The 19,893-nt window shown below is 39.1% G+C and overlaps 1 protein-coding gene across 2 annotated transcripts; it reads right to left on the bottom strand.

Moving 5' to 3' along the window:
- Nucleotides 1-1,829: 1,829 nt before the first annotated feature.
- LOC102235778 (cadherin-1-like) lies at nt 1,830-19,642 on the bottom strand. 2 transcript variants are annotated; one of them, XM_023337776.1, is made up of 17 exons: nt 19,495-19,642; nt 18,333-18,438; nt 17,388-17,476; nt 16,638-16,847; nt 15,972-16,112; nt 15,460-15,615; nt 13,667-13,811; nt 12,387-12,559; nt 11,935-12,063; nt 9,849-10,034; nt 9,437-9,681; nt 9,070-9,212; nt 8,211-8,302; nt 6,657-6,789; nt 6,071-6,292; nt 4,418-4,536; nt 1,830-3,130 (listed from the first exon to the last, which is right to left on the bottom strand). In XM_023337776.1, the coding sequence occupies exons 1-17, from the start codon at nt 19,543-19,545 to the stop codon at nt 3,068-3,070; spliced, it is 2,403 nt and encodes an 800-aa protein (XP_023193544.1). In that variant the 5' UTR covers nt 19,546-19,642; the 3' UTR covers nt 1,830-3,067. The 2 variants fall into 2 exon arrangements, with proteins under 2 accessions (XP_023193544.1, XP_023193545.1); XM_023337777.1 differs by lacking the exon at nt 15,972-16,112.
- Between the last annotated feature and the right edge of the window lie 251 nt (nt 19,643-19,893).

Here is a 19,893-nt window from a genome sequence, read left to right as displayed (position 1 = left end):
CTGTAAGCTGGTTGATTTCTAGAATACCCAATGACTATGTGGTACTTAATGTCTGAGTTACCTACTACTGTAAATCTCTTGTGTCTTAGCAGATGTAGTGATATGTCACAGTGAGGCTTCCGTAGCGCGGGGGCAGACTGATGAGCATGCGCTGTACATCCACTAGTTGTCAGTCACACAGAGTTCTACAAGCTGCATAACGGGTCTATGTGGTTCTTCATAAAAGATAGCCGTTCACGACAGCAGATAAGTAGTATTTCAAAAGCGCTTATGATATATAAACAATTGGTGTTAAGACATTTCAAAAAAAGTGGAAGAAATCCTGTTTTTTCAACAATAACAATATTTGTTGTCAAGCTGTTGCTAAGAGACGAGTGTGTTTTCTGGTAACGAAGTGAAAAAAAGTAAATCTCTGATTTTAACTTTTGAAAAAATTTACCTACAGTACATTTCTTGTGTCTGAGCAGATAAGTAGTATTTCAAAAGCACTTATGATTTATAAACAATTAGAGTGTTGAGACATTTCAAAAAGAGCGGAAGAAATGCTATGTTTTTTGAACTGAGGATATTTACTATTTACATTCGAGTGAGGTTTTCCCGGTCCTCTATTTTATGTGCGGTAGATTATTTTCTGAGGAGAAATTTGGTTTGGTTGTATAGTTTGCGTTTTAATTAATAAAACAATACAATCATGAGAAAACATTGGATTCAATGCTCCTTTGTATGGAGTGAGATTTCAGTGTGTTTAGTTGGGTTTTGACACTTTGTAGTTTGATATTGTCCACAGAGAAAGCTTGCGTGGTTGCCGCACATTTTCACGCCAGCGACAAAGATTGCGTATATTTACGCAAAGTTTGACGCAAAGTTAAATTTGAGAAAATCCTATGTTTTTTGAACAATAACATTTGGTGTTAAGCTGTTGCTAAGGGATGAGCGCGTTTCCTGGTAACAGAGTGCCATGAAGTAAACATCTGGTTTTTACTTTTGCAAAATTTTATATAATATATACAATATAGCAAATAGCGCCCCCTTCACTTCCGGAGTGCAATGGCCCCATTTCCAAATAAGGTATGAGACTACCAGCGGTCTCTCCCCGCCCCTTTCTGTTAGTTGCAGCGAGGTCCTCCTGGCTCCCTCTGGTGGATGACTGGAAAAGGTGCGGGAAAAGAAACAAGCCCCAAAGAAAACCAAAAACCCCTCGCTTCCTAACATACATGTCCCCAGCGTTCCAGTATCAACAAAGTGAAGATGCTGCTGAAGCTGGTAAGACAGAGACATTGTCCACAGTAAAACTGTCCTGTACCTACATGGACCTTAAGGCCCTTCAGCGAGGAGGAAGCCATTAATAAAAACACCCTCCGTTTCAGGTAGCTTCTTCAGTTAAGAAGTACATATTTAAAGGAAGAACTGTGGAGAGTCTTCTGTCCTTTAGATATCCGGGAGTTATTGACTAAAAGCTGACATTTAGTGAAAATTTGGATGAGGTTAACAAAGACAGATGAGATTAAATAAGACTACAAATTAAATAAGTTTGAAGTGTGTAAAAAGTTGATAACCATTTCCTACTACTCTTTGATTGAACCCGTCCTCATTTTGGCTTTTATCACATGACTGGTTTGTCAGTCCATCTGTCGGAGACAAGAACAGGATCAAACAAATTGTAAAAGTAGGCAGCAAAATTAGAGGAGTTAGATTACCTGACTAAAACAAAACATTTTTTTATGGAGAATTCTACAAAAAGTAGAAGATATTGTCTGCTCTCCATATGATTTCTTATTAGCCAGGTTCATTATTCAGAGAAACTCTAAACGTAATCTGGCTTGGTTTTGTTGTTTAGCCTGTTTTATTCATATTAGAACTCAAGTTTCTTAGACATTTTATTATTTTGCAGTGTTGTGTGATTCAATTGTTTAATCATATTAATTGTTTAAATTAATGTACTTCAAGAAAAATTTTAAGGGGACAATAATAAAGTGATATACTGATATATTTTTGCTTTCCGAGCTCATAGCATTAAAAAGACATCCTTGGAATAAAAAATATTCTGTTGCTGCTGTGAGCTCAAACCAGAGTTAAAAAAAAAAGTATAAAAAAAATATGCACAACTACAACTACCAACACCAAAAGGATTTTTAGCATGATATTTACAGAAATGATTGCATTACAAAACATTAATGTTCAACATCTTGCAGACATTTACTGTTAATTCTTCAAACTTAGGCTGATGGATCTTTAGCTAGCAACCAAGGTCTAGCAACAGTTAAGCCCATAATTATTCATACTCCTGGTTGATTCATAATGTTTATAATTAAGAAATGATTGTAAATGAGAAAGCCACCTCTAAGAAAATAAAACAATGTAATAGGTATTATTTATCGAAAGTAGAATTCATTTTTTCAGGAAGTTGGTGTCAACAAACGTTTTTTACTTTCTTTCGTAATTAATAAAATCCTTATTGTGATTTCAGCAATCAAACCCTTATTATATTGCTGATCAGCTTTTGCATTTGTTTTTACTGTATTTTGCTGTTTTATTGTAATGAACTCCAAGCCTTCCAGGTTGAAAGGCCTCCTTACCATCACCCTCATTTTTGCTCTGTTCACAAAATTCTCTCAGATTACTGTTAGAACGACAATATGATGTTAAAATGTTAAGAAGTAATATTACTTCCAAAACAAACAAACAAAAAAGCATCTTAGTGAATTTTCAAGATTACTCGAGCTAAATCTGAGATGTTTAAATAATTTTGGGCTGAACTGTAGAATACCAAAGACGTACACAAAATTTAAAAGTTTTGCACAGACTTTACCAATTCTGTATTGAAAAACAGAAATATAAATGTCATCTTTAAAATGCCTGCAAAACTAATCTCTCTGTCCAAAAGGCAAAAAAAGTAAAAGTAAAAAAAAAACAAAACAGCTTATTTTATCTTTCAGCAACAGCTAATGTATAACTAATGGAATTAAACTAAAAGCAGTCATTAAAAAAATCTCATTAATCTTCAAATACACCAAGCATGTACAATATGACTTCATCCTGTTCTCCTCCTTTATTATCAGGCAGTTTCTTAAAGGGGAACCTCTTCATTCAGATAGCCATATTCCGGGTCTTGCGACTCGAAACCGCCTCCCTTACAGTCAAACACCAGCAGGATGTGTCAGGCGCGGCGCAGTCAGGAAGAAAAGGAGGGAAAAATTAGTACAAGAAAAACGTACGTGTACACAAGTTATTTATTAAAGCACTCAAAGCATTTTTGCACCTTATTTTGGTGGAGTTATTAAAACGGTATTTGTTGATTGTAATTGTGAAATTGAATTTATAGAAAAAAAAAATATCTGTAGAATCTATTCAATTGTGCTTTTACAAGTCCAGAACAACACTTATTGACCTTCTGCACGTGACGTCGCTCTCTTCGAAATTTGGCCTGTTCCGCCATGATGGACGTCAAAACAACCTTCTCCTGTAAAGCCTGTCAAAAACCGTACATCTGGTACCCTAATGTCGTTAACTAGTTGATTTTGCAGTAAAAATTATCACATGATGCTGCGCGGTCGGCAGCACAAACGGGTAAGAAGAGAAACCAAACTTGTTATTTTATTGTATAACCTTTAACGAGGAAAGATATGGCAGCGATGAACAGCAGCCGTCAATCATAATGACTGTTAGCCCTCTGTGTATCTGCCAGCGAACACTTTTTACAAGGCAAGAAGATTAACTTTCATATATTTTATAAGTAAGTATGATTATAAAGATGTAAAATATTGCTTTATGGCAAAGGTACTAACATCAGTAAACATGAAAACGATGCTCCACCATCATGTAGCCTAGCATGTACGGGAAAAACTGGTTAGCATCTCGTCTTCTGTATGTTTTTAAGGCTGCTCTGGTTTAAGGGGAAACTGTTCATGACAGTGACATAAATCATGTTTTGTGAATTCGGGCAAAGCTAGCTATTTCAAGATTTGGTATATACCTCCGTCTGTGAATCTTAATCAGGTCTGTTACGCTAAAAAAATAAATAAAAATTAACTCGACTCGAACAAGTAGAAGCCAAGAAAAAACTGGCAAAAACAATTTCAGTCGCTCAGTTCAATACTCCCGATCCTCACTTCCGACGTCCTTCATGGCGCTTTGAATGACTAAGTGACGTAGTTACGTAGTTACCAAGGGTCAATAGCTCTTTGAATTCCCCTCTCCACCATGCGTCCCATACAAGGTACCCAGTTACCCCCACTTGCCCCTATCAACCCCCCTGGGTAATTCATATACCCATTTATGTTCAGTGTGCATTAGAATTAGATATTCAATATACATTTTCACATGAAGTTAGATTTCAGTAAAACATAACACTATATTGTCTGAAGTTTAGCTGAAACGTCTGAGTGTCTGAGCAGAATCAGCCTTTGTCCCTGTTCACCTGAAGGTTCTTTCTCTCCATCTTCTCTTCCTCAAACTTGTTGTTGAGATCGTTGAATTCAACAGGTTCCTCTGCGGTTCTCCTTCGCCTCACAAACAGAAAGAACGGCAGCCCCAGCACTAAATAAAGAGAAGACTCAATCATTAATTACTGCGTGGATGATTGTGTCGGCTGCCGATAAATTCTATTGCCCCAACTAATAGAGCAAGCAGCTTCTTATCTCCTAAAGCCACATCCTATAATCACACAAGTTCCTCATGTTAATCTTGCTAAAAAGTGTCAAATTACTGCCACCAAGCACAGAAGTACAGCTCTTTGTGCTTTTCAATCATCGTTTGATGTGAGTTTTCTCAGTGTTTTTATATTCATTATCACATGCTTCTGTCATGTGCTGTTGTCACTTTTAGCAAAGTCTTCATGTGTTTTACGTCCCATTTGTTCCAAACTGTATATCTATGGTAGGGTTTGCACCAACTCATCGACTTTTAGACAAAACAATTCAATGTTTTGCTATACTTTTTACATTTTCTAGTAGCAGTAACATGACAAAACTGAATTTTTTCCCGAAGAAGAAAATTAGGAAGTTGAAGCGCCTGCTTTATTCCATTTTCTCTGTACATCTGAACTATGGCTTCAGAGAGCAAAATATTTCATGTAACAGTTTGAAAGCTAAGCTGCAAGCAGTACAGATCAGTCACCTGCAGTGAACAGAGAATCTGCTTTTATTCTCAAAACCTCAAAACAGGAATCTTAGCCAAAACAAGACGACGTTCTGGAAGAAAGTGTTGGTGTCATGTTTTGCGGTAGAGATGGTGAGGAAGATGCAATGGGCTCAGGTAGAATTGAAGAAATGATGAGTTTAATTAAGATGTCAAAATACAAAAATCCAAAGTCCAGGCAGCACAGAATGAGCGTAAGGCTAAGAGCTCATAACTGGTAGCAACTGGTCGCACAATTGACATCTAACGAGAGACTTGACAGCAGACAAGACGACTAGACAAGGACCCAATAAAGAACAAGGAGAACAGGTGGGTTTAAATACACAGGGAGACAATCAGGGGAAACGAGGAAGAGCTGTACTCAATCAAGGGGTAGACGGGACAACACAGAGACTCTAAAGAACACAGAAACCTAAATAAACACACAGAAAACCCAAATCACTACAGTTATTATTTATAGAAGCAGTCCGTTACAATTGGAAACGAGTAAAGCAGAGACATTAAGCCAACAGGAAACAGACCAACAGCAAGGTAAGGTAGGCAGCTGGCTGTGACTGGGGCTGTTTTTGTCACATTTTTCATTCCACACCAGACTAATGTGTGCTCTAATGGAGAATTATATCTTAGGGATTGGATCATTTAGAGACTGCTGGAGTCGTTGACTGTAAAGTTTAGTGTTGAATATGAATAAAATCATTGTATTAGTTTTATCTGAAGCATGCACAATTGTTTTGTGAACTTTGTTGATTGTAAATTATTAAATGTTCAACTTCATGGACATCAGTGTTTGTCTTGTGTTTTCATGATAATAATGCAATATACTAGTTTACAGATTCTCAGTATAAAATGGTTCTTGGTCTCTTGAATTCAAAGCTGTATCTTCAAATTGAAGTAGACTCTATTCATCTCAAAGCTTAACAAGATTCAAACTCACTGAACAGCAGCATTAGGATGCCTTTCATTATTCCCAGGACGACTGGCGGGTTGGAGCCACCAACATTTTTCTTCTGGCAGTTCACTTCTTCTCCAGTGCAGTCACACACTGCAGCTGTGACTGTACTGACCTGAGACAGACCAGACGTGTCTGAAACAGTCATGACTACAGCGTAATTTCCGTTGTCTAGCTCACGGTTCAAAGTCAGGATAATCGCTGTTCCTGTAATCAAGAGAAAAAACAAACAATTTATCAGGAATTCCATCAGTGTTAGATTTCTTATTCTTCTTCACTTAAACAACGTAGGTGACACATAGTTCTGACAAGAACAGCAGCAAACTGGGTAGCATCCAAGAATGAGAGATGATAACCAAAAATGTTTGATCATCCTTTTCAGCTTAGATTACACTGTAGTTTCTGCAAATATAATACATATAAATATAGTGGTTAGTCTCTATTCTGCTACTAAGTGCAGATTCCTTCCACTTAGTTTTACTTTGTCAAAGGAACTGTGATTGATTGTTTCATTTGTTGGTGTTGCTTGTAGACTGAATCATGATCAGTTGGGTTTATCTCGTATACATACTGGCGTCGTTCACTCTAGCGATCCAGTTGGCCATAGCAGAATCACGTAAGCTCACGCTGTATGGAGAAGTAAAGCCTGGTCCATCTTTATCTGTTACAGTCAGCAGCTGAGGAGCTGGTTTCTTGTTGCACACCTGAACAAACCAAATGGATTTAAAACACAAATTATATTTGTAGTTTTTGCTTTCCATCCATCCATCCATCCATCCATTTTCTTCCGCTTTATCCAGGGATGGGTCGTGGGGATAGCAGCTTCAGAAGGGAGGCCCGGACTTCCCTCTCCCCAAATGTGACTTCCAGCTCCTCCGGGGGGATCCCGAAGCTTTCCCAGGCCAGCCGAGAGACATAGTCCCTCCAGCGTGTCCTGGCTCTTCCCCGGGGCCTCCTCCCGGTGGGACGTGCCCGGAGCACCTCACCAGGGAGGCGTCCAAGAGGCATCCTGACCAGATGCCCGAGCCACCTCAACTGGCTCCTCTCGATGTGAAGGAGCAGCGGCTCTACTCTGAGTCCCTCCCGGATGACTGAGCTTCTCACCCTGTCTCTAAGGGAGAGCCCAGACACCCTACGGAGAAAACCCATTTTGGCCGCTTGTATCCGTGATCTCGTTTTTTCAGTCATGACCCAAAGCTCATGACCATAGATGAGGGTGGGAACGTAGATCGACCGGTAAATCGAGAGCTTCGCTTTTTGGCTCAGCTCTCTCTTCACCACGACGGACCGGTACAGCGACCGCTTCACAGCAGATGCTGCACCAATCCACCTGTCGATCTCCCGCTCCCTTCTTCCCTCATTCGTGAACAAGATCCCGAGATACTTGAACTCCTCCACTTGGAGCAGGACACCCCCACCCCTGACCCGGAGAAGGCACTCTACCCTTTTCCGGCTCAAGACCATGGCCTTGGACTTGGAGGCACTGATCCTCATCCCGGCCGCTTCACACTCGGCTGCGAACCGCTCCAGCGAGAGCTGCAGATCACGACATGATGAAGCCAATAGGACCACATCATCTGCAAAAAGCAGAGATGTGATCCTAAGGCCACCAAATCGGACCCCCTCAACACCTTGGCTGCGCCTAGAAATTCTGTCCATGAAAGTGATGAACAGAATCTGTGACAAAGGGCAGCCCTGGCGGAGTCCAACTCTCACCGGAAACGAGCCCGACTTACTGCCGGCAATGTGGACCAGACTCTGACACTGGTCATACAGGGACCTGACAGCCCGTATCAAAGGGCCCGGTACCCCATACTCCCGGAGAACCCCCCACAGGGCTCCCCGAGGGACACGGTTGAACGCCTTCTCCAAGTCCACAAAACACATGTAGACTGGTTGAACTCCCATGCACCCTCCAGGACCCTGCTGAGGGTGTAGAGCTGGTCCAGTGTTCCACGACCAGGACGAAAACCACACTGCTCTTCCTGAATCTGAGGACATTTTGCTTTTGCCATCTTAATTTAACATAAAAATTCAGTTTGAAACTAACAATATTTTCAAACCAAGACAACTCTACAAAACAACCAGACCTAAGAAATGTTGATCTCCTAACGGGGGTACATACTATAATAGAACGTTCTTCAATAATGGGAGCGTTGTCGTTGATATCCTTAAGTGTAAGGATCAGAGTTCCAGTTCCTGTAGCTGGGATCTGATCTGGAGACATGAAAAGCAAACAGCAGTGAAGCAGTGAAGCATGTTGACACCTTCAATGATCCTCTGAGGAAGTAGTTGAAAATCTCTTCAAGAAAAGAGAAAATATTCTAAAGAACTCTTTTCAAGAGTCAAGTCAATTCTAGAATTGAATTTTTTAGTAAAACCTGGAATTGCAGATTTTTACCTGCATTGAGATTTTTTCCATTTTCAAACTTTCATTCCAGGCTTTTTGGGGGGGAAATAACTTTTTTTGTTCAACAGTTCCATCTTTGATTTGGGTGCTGTGTAGTTGAACTGATTTCTGGCAGATTTTTTTATACTTTGCTATTGTGTTGGGATGCACAACCATAGTGATAGAGTGGTTTACAACAGGGAGCAACTGTCTAACATCTGAAAAGCTGAAATAATACCGTAGCTGAAGCCAGAAATCCCAGAGGAGATGAAAAGGAGGCCATGTGGATGCAGAGCAGGAGTGAAGAGGAGAGACAGAAGGAGGAAGTTCTAACCATTTCTACCATCCATTGTAATGGATAACATGAGATCATTAGCTAATAAGATGGATGAGCTTCAAGCCCTGATAAGGGTAAAGGTAATACAGTGTAATGTGTTTTACTGAGACGTGGCTCCCAACTCCAACATCTCTCTAATTTTTGAATTTGAACTGAATTGAAATTTAGCTCAAACCATTAAATTAAATTCCTTTTAACTTACACTGTGGTTTATAAAGAGTTCCCAAAACATTTAAGACAGTTAATCCTCACACCCACCATCATCATATGCACCAATCAGAGCTGTGTAGATGTCCTTCTTAACAAAGCTGGATTCTCTGTCCATTTGGTTTCTCACTGTTATCACACCAGTCTCCTTATCAATGTCAAGCCAGCCGGCTGGGTCACTGATTAGTTTATACCTGGATATCAAGGACAAAATTTGATATATATGATAAGACAAAGCGAGACTTTACAAGCAGTATGATTTAAAAAAAAACAAATCCATCTATCAGTGTTGCCACAGTAACATTTTCTGCCTGATTAATTACCACTGGGAAACAAGATTGGTTCAGATGTACAACATAAATTAAATCTAATTTAAATATGCATGCTGTGACTCTTCAAGTTGGAGGATTTTCCTTACATGACTTTTTGTTTGCGTGCAGAGTCTGGATCAGAAGCTGTATACTTCACCACAAGGCTGTTCACAGCAAGGTCCTCACTTTTAGACACATGCGTCTCTTCTGATTCAAAGATGGGAGGTTCATTGACATCCAGCACAGTCACCAGCACTGTAGCAGTGGAAGTGACCAATGGAACAGAAGGAGGAGCCTCATTCACCACTGTAACCAGTAGAGTGTGCTTACTGGTTCTCTCAAAGTCCAGACCCTGGTTTAATGAAAGAAAGATCATCATAGATCAACTGATCAGACATTAACAGTACAATCACTTACCTATACTATGTTTATAAAAATATCCCTTTATTAAAAACAGTGTAATAAAGAATCTTGTTTAACATTTATGCTCTAGCAGTGAGAACCTGCCGTTCCTCCTACCTTAACAGCAGTGATGATTCCTTCTTGTTTGTTTGTTCCTGTTTCCACAGTAAACAGATTTCCTGGATCTCCATCAATGATTTTGAACTTTGCATCCCAGGCCATGGTATGAGGCTCATCACCGTCTGTCACCAACATCTTAACAACTAGAGCGTCTACTTTATTCTCTTCAACTGTGACCGTATACTGAGATACAAGATGTGAAAGAGTAGCTGTCAGACAATATACAGAAAAACCTCCAGATGATCATTTTATAATCATCTTTTTATAGCATACAGTGGAGAGAACAAGTATTTGATACACTGTTGATTTTTCAGGTTTTCCCACTTGCAAAGCATGTAGAAGACTGTAATTTTTATCATAGGTACTCTTCAACTGTGAGTGATGGAATCTAAAACAAAAATCCAGAAAAATACAATGTATGATTTTTAAATAATTAATTTCCATTTTATTGTGTGAAATAAGTATTTGATCATCTATCAACCAGTAAGAATGTTGGCTCTCACAGACATGTTAGTTCTTCTTTAAGAAGCCCTCCTGTTCTCCACTCATTACCTGTATTAATTGCACCTGTTTGAACTCGTTACCTGTATAAAAGACACCTGTCCCCACACTCAATCAATCAGACTCCAGCATCTCCACAATGCCCAAGACCAGAGAGCTGTGTAAGGACATCAGGGATAAAATTGTAGACCTGCACAAGGCTGGGATGGGCTACAGGACAATAGGCAAGCACCTTGGTGAGAAGGCAACAACAGTTGGTGCAATTATTAGAAAATGGAAGAAATACAAAATAACGGAAAATCTCCCTCGGTCTGGGGCGCCATGCAAGATCTCACCTCGTGGAGCATCATTGATCTTGAGGAAGGTCAGGAATGAGCCCAGAACTACACGGCAGGACCTGGTCAATGACCTGAATAGAGCTGGGACCACAGTCTCAAAGAAAACAATCAGTAACACTCTACGCCGTCAAGGATTAAAATCCTGCAGTGCACGCAAGGTGCCCTTCCTCAAGTCAACGTATGTCAAAGCCCGTCTGATGTTTGCAAATGACCATCTGAATGATCCAGAGGAGGAATGGGAGAAGGTCATGTGGTCTGATGAGACAAAAATAGAACGTTTTGGTTTAAACTCCACTCGTCATGTTTGGAGGAAGAAGAATGATGAGTACAACCCCAAGAACACCATCCCAACCATGAAGCATGGTGGTGGAAACATCATTCTTTGGGGATGCTTTTCTGCAAAGGGGACAGGACGACTGCACCATATTGTGGGAAGGATGGATGGGGCCATGTATCGTGAGATTTTGGCCACAACCTCCTTCCCTCAGTAAGAGCACTGAAGATGGGTCGTGGCTGGGTCTTCCAGCATGATAACGACCCAAAACACACAGCCAGGGCAACTAAAGAGTGGCTCCGTAGGAAACATCTTAAGGTCCTGGAGTGGCCTAGCCAGTCTCCAGACCTGAATCCAATAGAAAATCTTTGGAGGGAGCTTAAAGTCCGTGTGGCCCAGCGACAGCCCCAAAACCTGAAGGCTCTGGAGGAGATCTGTATGGAGGAATGGACCAAAATCCCTGCTGCAGTGTGTGCAAACCTGGTCAAGAACTACAGGAAACGTCTGATCTCTGTAATTGCAAACAAAGGTTTCTGTACCAAATATTAAGTTTCGTTTTTCCGGTGTATCAAATACTTATTTCACACAATAAAATGGAAATTAATTATTTAAAAATCATACATTGTATTTTTCTGGATTTTTGTTTTAGATTCCATCACTCACAGTTGAAGAGTACCTATGATAAAAATTACAGTCTTCTACATGCTTTGCAAGTGGGAAAACCTGAAAAATCAACAGTGTATCAAATACTTGTTCTCCCCACTGTATGTTTAGTACTTTAACGACTCACTAATTCAGAGCATTCAGAGTGATCTACTGCTTTACTGACCATCTGCTGCACAAATCAACTGGGATGAACAAAATTAAATAAAACATTCTAAGTAATTATTATCATACTGTAGTAGAATATGACCACCATCTACAAAATGAAGAGCAGATTAATAAAAACAGTCTCATGTGTTCTACTTACAGAAGGTTCTGTAAAGACCGGAGCGTGATCGTTGCCGTCCGTCACCTTGATGATCACTTTGGCAAATCCAGTCAAACCTTCTCCCTTCATGTCAGCTGCCTGTACTTCCAGTGTGTATTGAGGGATTTTCTGTTGTGACAAACATGGACTTGAATCAACAACTTTGTCTACTGATGGCTACAAATTACACTGATGGATCAGTTGCTGATCATTGCATCATATGTTGGAAAAATAATCTGAACTGAGTTTTATAAAACTTGCCTCAAACTTATTTAGTGAATTAAGTTATTCTCAGGCTCCACATGAAGGTTGAATTCTGACCAAAGTGTAAAGCTACATGTTATCAACAGGAAATCTGACCACGAGGATTCAGTGAGACACTCTGACTATCCTAACAGTCTTTGAAATGTGATATAGAGATAAAGTTGATTAACTATTGTCAGAATTCTCACCTTTCTGTCCAGTCCAGCTTCATTAACTCTGATGACTCCAGTAACTGGGTACATGATAAACATGTTGGGGCCAGGCTGCTCTGGGCTCTGACTCATTATACGGTAACGGATGTCAGATGTGTCAGTATTTGGCTCATCAGCATCCGTGGCCACAACCTGAATCACCTCAAAATCTAATCAAGAGGAAACACGAAGCAGGTCAGTGAGAGCAGAGACATCAGTTTATCAACGGAGATTTAACAGAGGCTGAGCTGAGAGGCTCTTCATGTCCAGCTGATGATTCCAGGTTCCTTTAGACAGGTCATTCAGGTCAAAGGTTTTTCTAAATTTTGACAAATCACTAAAAGTCATCACAGCGCCTTTTCTATTTTAATAACTGAGATGCTGCAATCTGAAGACAATTCAAAGAGCTTTACATGGTTTAAATAAAAAAAAATTCAGTAAAATAATGTAGGAAAGAAAAGTTATAAAGGCTCAAATTAAACATCTAATGAATATTTATCTCTAAATAAATTGTCCTTGATTTAAAGGAACTCAGTGTTTCAGCTGTTTTGCACGTTTCTGGAAGTTTGTTCCAGATTTGTGGTGCACTGAAGCTGAATGCTGCTTCTCCATGTTTGGTTCTGGGTATGCAGAGCAGAACCAGAACCGAAGCCTCTGTCCGACTGCCAGAGGGTTGTGCCAACTATCTAGTTGCTTGCCACCGTCAGTGTGTGAATTTTTGTAAAATAAATTGAGAAAAAATGTGTAGCACCAGTGAAAACACCGTAGAGGGTCGCCGAGTCAATTGGTGGCGCTCTAACACTGCCACAGAACGACAAAAAAACGAACAACACTGAATGTCACCATGTTATTTATAAAAGTGAGGTGAATGGGATCCAAAGAGAGCTGCAGCAGTCATAGTTAAAAAAAAAATAAAAAATTGTCTCGGCTCACATGTATACACTGAAACATGAAACTGAGGTCTTGAAATGTATCCACTCTGGGACCCTCTTTCAGAAATGATCACTTCTGCTCTCTCAAAAAGCCGAATCCGTGTGAACGACAAAACAAACAACAAAAAACTTTTGTGGATGAATCTGAAATGGTTTCATCAGCAGAACAATGACTGAGATCTTGACTGCAGACTGAGGAGGTAATTCAGTTTCCTCCTCAGTCTGCAGATGATTCAGGTCACAAAAGCTAAAAGTTGCAAATATTTGTGATTTTACAAAAGATTAAATTTTTGCACTTATATCTACACATGGAGACAAAGACATTATTTATGTGTGTAACTTTACCTTTTTGTGAGGCTTCTGGAACTTCTCCCATATAGATGGACTGATTGAAAATAGGTTTGTTGTCATTCTGGTCAATTACATTGATTATGACTTCCATAGGCTCCTCTACATATTCACCTCCCTGTGTCATAGCATGAGCTATAAGCTGTAAAATGATTTTAAAAATTTTATCACCAGAACAATTATATTGTGTCTTCCTACTTTCATTTCATAATGATGAAAAATCATTTGATTTTTACTGTGTACATCTTTGTGCAGGAATTAAAAATTACTAAATATTTTAAAAGGTTTTCAATAATTACAATTAAGTATTCTGTAACAGATTGAGTTACTGAATTCTCTGTAGAGTCAAGTGAAGACACGGGAATATTTTGATCAAATCTGTGCAAGACACATGCCACCATGTTATATCGCAGATGTAACAAAATAAATTAGACCGAAACGCATCAAGTTTAAGGCTGATGTCACTGTCGTAATGTTGGAGTAATGTTGGACTCAAATGCAGAGAGGTGGAGGCAGCGGCTGAGTTTGGCGATTTAATGAAAAAATAGGACGAAGAAATGCTCAACACTTACAAAAATACATGAACCAGGGAAACAACTCAAAATAAGTCCAAAAGAACATCCAGCCAGGATACACAAGGAAAATACAGGGAGGCACTAGCGACTGACCTGAGTAGAACAGAGTACAACAAGTTGTAGGAGAGAATAAGAGGTTTAAATACTGGGGAGGCTGAGAGCCAGACAAAGACCTGAGCTGATGAGCTAATAGATTGCAGGTGTGAGAGGTTGGAGCAGGAACCAGACAGAGGGGAGGAGAGAACGTGGCACAGGGAAGCTGGGAAGATACACAGGAGGACAAAGGAGAGCAGGAAATAATTTTAACAGTAAAGAAACCTAATAAACAGAAAATGATTCTGACACTAAAGAATAACTAGATCTAGAGTAACAGAATAACTAAGAAATAAACATGACTAAAAGCACAACAAGGGACTGACAAAGGAAAACAAGAACAAGACGCATCTAAAGAAACATATCAAATAATGAAACTAGGATGACCATGAACGGCTGAAGTAAAGTGAATTAGACCATAACTGATAAAACTTAAAGAGAAAAACACAGAAATAAACAAAACGTCCGGTAGACTCAGTTTGATTGAGACCAAAGTTGCAACATTTGTTACATTTTCAGCTGCTGTGGTTCTCTTTCACGCTACACTGTCAAACAAAGTAAGCATTCAAAATATCCATTTACCTCCTCACCTGTGGTGGCGCTGCACCAAAGAACCATTGAAGGAAATAACATAAAACCTCTGAAGAAGCTGAGCTCAACTTCCTGCTTCACAAAAATGGAGCAGCGTAAAAAAAAAAATGGAGCAGCGTCAGATTTTAACGGTCGGAGGATTTCTCTTTTGTTTTTGGCAAAAGACCCTCTAATACTAGACATGAATCAAATAATGGAATTATTTGATAATGATTTAATAAAACTATTACTAGTTTTAACTATTTTAGTTGTGTTTACCCAGAATGCTCTGCGCTACACTCTGTTTCCTGCTTTTTGAGCGGTCTCCAGTCCGCTTGGCATTCACATATGAATTCAAACTGTACCAGATTTCACTTCATCAGAACTGAGTCCGAGGTTTTTGGGCTCTAAATTTCTTTTTTTTGGTCTGCATCAGAGTTTGATTGCACATTCACACTTCCCCAAACCAACTGAACTTTCTAGTTCTATTAAAGTGGCGAAACAGGACTGGTGTGAATGAGGCACCTTACAGATAGCAGAGAAAACACTGACCGTGTACTTGTCCTGTTTCTCTCTGTCCACTTCCTGTGTGACATACAGATGACCAGTGGCTCTGTCCATGGTGAAAAGATCAACAGGAGGCTCATCTGCTCCAGGACCAGTGATCATATAATTGATCTTCTTCACCTTATCTATTTCAGAGCGGATCTGGACAACATAGATCAGGGTTGAATAGAGACAATCAGCAAAAACAGTTCAGGGAGAGAAAATTGTTGTGGGTTACAAATATCTTTTGATTAACTTAAACCTAAGAGATGTTTTAGTTAAACCATTTATTCTACGTTATTTCTGGTATAAAAGACATACAGGCCAGAAAACAAATATTTTTTTTCCACTTTGGAACCAAATTCAGTTCTGCTAAACACAACATGAAATGTAGAAATGTAGAAAGTTTGTGGCCAATTGAAATGTACATTACAAACACATGATATAAATAAAGAGAAAAATGCACTGGATTTTCTGACTTTAAAAAAAAAATTGTTAGAAATTTTTGTTTCTATTACCGAAGCAAGATACAACGGATAAGGTCCTCTATGATTCTCAGAAAGGCTTAAGGGAGGGTTAACAAAGCCTCTCTTTCTCCTCTTCAGTCCTGGACTGGATTTGGTGAAATCCAGGACTGGGATCTGAGGACCAACTGGATCCTGAGGAAACAAATATTCTGTCTGTAAATGACTGAACCGACCTGTGAAGGTCTGGAGAACCATGAAACCAGGGTGGAATCTGGCTGTAATGGGCCTCTGAAGACAAGAATCAAAATAATTTCATCATCCTGTTACTATGACGATGAGAAACAGGTTACAAAGTTGTTTTTTAGTTCACTACATGTCTGTTTTCTTTATCAATGTTCATTCAATGTGTTCATATGATGTAAAAACAAAAACAAAAAGAAACAGAGTAGTCACTCACACTGGCTCCAGTATGATGATCATCTGAATTTATCACTTTACTTGAGCCAAATACTTATCTCACTGCCAGCTGCCTGTCAAGTAACAACTAAATGTTCAACCAGGAAGTTTATTCTACATGCTGTGGTACATCCATTGTGTGTGTGTGTGTGTGTGTGTGTGCGTGTGTGCGTGCGTGCGTGCGTGTGTGTGTGCACGTGTTTACTTTTTTAGGAGAACAACTTTCTTATACAGCCCATTTAATATCAGATCTTAACTTACCTGCTGATTCCTGTCAGAGTCCAGGTGATCATGAAGCTGGGTGTTGAGTTTATGAGCCTCATGATGAAATTCTGCATCCAGACGGTTGTTCATATAGTGATGATCTTGATACAGCAGCCTGACAGGAAGAGTCATTTTCTGACCTTGTGAGTTCCAGGCATGGACCGAGAAGTTCTGGTTCCCCTCATGAAGGACAGCCTGTCTCTTTACCTGGACGAAGTTAACAAAGGTCATTAGCCTGGTATCTCTTTAACCATCCTGTGATTCTGTTTAAAGAGAAATGTTTCAGCCAGCCTGAATTTATGAACCTTCAGGAATTTTGATGAGTCCTAAAATGGTAAACATAACTACAGTTTTTATTTTCATTTGTAATGTCTTTGCTCCTGTATTACTGTTATTCTAACGTATGAATCTGTTTTTCAAAATTGCTTTTTTGTGTGTGAATTTCTTCAGTATCTACTGACCTCTATCATTTTCTGCTTTCAGATGTATAAGAAAATACCCTCCATATGTCCCTCCCAGAGATTTAACGGTTAAAAATCTTCCTGCGGTGTTGCATGTTCTCCATTGAAAACAGGACAATCACAGAAATTATATTTTGATTTTGATATTTTGACCAGGAGGAGATGATAAATAACATTTTTGTGCCAGTTTTTTTGTTTTAAGCTGCCATAAAATGTCAATGTAAAAAAAAAAACCACACCACATTGTCATAACTATAATGTAGTTCAGTCAAACATCAGTACTCACAGTTATTATTCCATCAGTCTCTACAACAAAATGGCTGTCATCTGTGCTGAAGAGAAACTGTGTGCGGCCCGTGCAGTCAGTAAAGCCAACTGGAAATAGATAATTAAAAAAAATACATCTATCATAACTTATTAAATTAAAATAAACATATTAAATTCATGCAGAAACTCAAAGTGAAAAAGTACTTGTCTAATATTCAAAAGCAACTTAAAGCACCATGATGCATTAATAATATTTGTTCTTCAACACCATGTAAAAACTTCAATATTAGTTACAAACATTAAATTACTTTTTAACAATAAATCTTTAACTGCATCACATAATGATGCCTATGAGAGAAATAGTTACCCAGGTTAACATAGCAGCATCACAGTTCATCGGAAATAAAATAATTAAAAAATGAATTTTATCAACCCCACAGTAACGTAAACAGCCAATGAACAATGGGGATGAGGAGCTATACTGTATATACACTTATTTCAAGAGGAAGGTCTTATTTTATAGCTGTTCAAAAGCTGAACCTTCAGCCATTTCCCCAATCTCCAAAGTCATATCAGTTTTTGTAACTAATATAAATTTGGGAATGTGTACAAGAGAGAAGGAGATGGAGCACAAGTCCTCATTTAAAGAGGGCCGACACTTTTTCACATGCAGTCAATTGCACTCGTAATATCTGTAGACTGCATGCAACACACCCACATACATTTTTTGCACACACAATTTAACACTCCTTATATGGGATCTTTGTAGATGAGGCCCAAAATGACCTGAGACAGAAATAAGCCATGAGATCTTTGCTGAAATCATAAAGAGGTTTTCTTCCATTTGCTTTTTTTTAATGTTCTTAACAAAAGAACATAAAGCAAAAAGCTTAAGTTTCAATATCCCCTCCTTCCCTCCATGTCAGACAGTTCAGCTTTCCCAGATGTTACTCAGTGTCCATACCTTTGCCGAGTCTTGTGCCTTCCTCCAGGGCTTTTTTGCTCACTTTTAATATTAACATCTCTGACTCAAATCCAGGTTGGCATGGTGATTCCTCTGTAGCTGCAGTCTAGAAAAGGAGAAGAGAAACATTTATTTTAACAGCTAATTTCTATTCTGCAATATAGCTAAGTTAGAACAGTAACTCATAACGCCCAGTGGAGTCACATGGTATATATTGTATATATTATATACATATACTATGTTGTTCTCATAGCTTATGGGTTGAAAATGAGTCACTTAATAAGCTTAATCTGTATTTATAAAGAAAAATTGGTCTCAACAGTTTCATACATTGTTGAAATTTTACATTTTTCCTAATATAATAAACTTTCATCCATCTGTCCATGTTCTAACACCCTTGACCCTCAGAGGGGTCGGGAAGTGCTGGTGTCTATCTCCAGCTATCGTTCTGGGTGAGAGGCGGGGTCACCCTGGACAGGTCACCAGTCTGTCGCAGGGCAACACAGAAACAGACAGGACACACAACCATGCACACACACACCTTTATTTGTCTGTTAAAATGTTCAACAAGGAATACTTCAAATTCTGAGCTGAAACATTTTTTCACTACAGTTTGATTTACAGACACCCTGCCATCAATGCCATTAATAAGAGCATGTTAAGATCTATCCTGCACAAAGCAGATTGTTTCAACAGGATGTGAAGCAGAACATCGAGCCCAGTGGTCTGCATTTAGAAAGCGACAGAACCCTGCAACTTTTAGATTTGTTTCCTGTCCTACATACTTAAATTAAATGGTCAAACTGCCTCATTAGCAGTCAGTCGAGCTCTACAAAGTTCTGGTAATGAGTTTCAGCCAGGTGTGCTGAAGCAGAGGTGCAGGAAACCGGCCCTGGAGGAAGGCAGTTTGAGACCCACATGTAGAGAAACTGTCTGAGCTGTGACGTCTCAATAGTTTTCAATAACCAAACAATAATAAATAATATTGTTTTGTGCATTTCATACATGTTTCCTTTCAACTTCACATTCACCATTACTACTTTTAGCTGTCAGCTACTAATAAAACACAAAATAAAACAAAGAAACTTTTTAAAAAAAACTAGAAATGAAGTGTTAAAATCAAAGGAGTTTGCTGAGACTGTGAAGAGAGAAACATTCTTACCTGACACAAGAAGATCCAAACACTCCAAACTACAAACCAACTGGTCCCCATTTGTGTGTAAAAGCTCTTGTGTTTTGTTTTTATTAATCAAATGTTTTGGGGAGACAGAAAAGTCAGCAGGTCAAGACTCGACTGCAGACTGTTATCCTCTGAGTCTGCAGTGTAAACAAAACCACTAAATGTTCATACAGACCATGGCATGTACACGAAACCAAACATTCAGTAACCACTGAAATGTCACAAGTTCTGCTTTTTTCTTTTTTTTCACCAGATTGATCATTTTAAACAGGCTGCGTGTCAGTTTTTAAACTCTTCTCAGGTGCTGCAAGTGGCATGTTAGACTTAAAGTGTGTGTGTGTGTGTGTGTTTGTAAATGGTAAATGGCCCGTACTTGCACAG

This window comes from Xiphophorus maculatus, chromosome 8, assembly GCF_002775205.1.
Source record: "Xiphophorus maculatus strain JP 163 A chromosome 8, X_maculatus-5.0-male, whole genome shotgun sequence".
Taxonomy (NCBI): Eukaryota; Metazoa; Chordata; class Actinopteri; order Cyprinodontiformes; family Poeciliidae; genus Xiphophorus; species Xiphophorus maculatus.
Note: the sequence above shows the minus strand (reverse complement) of the source record. Positions and strands in the feature narration are given on the sequence as shown.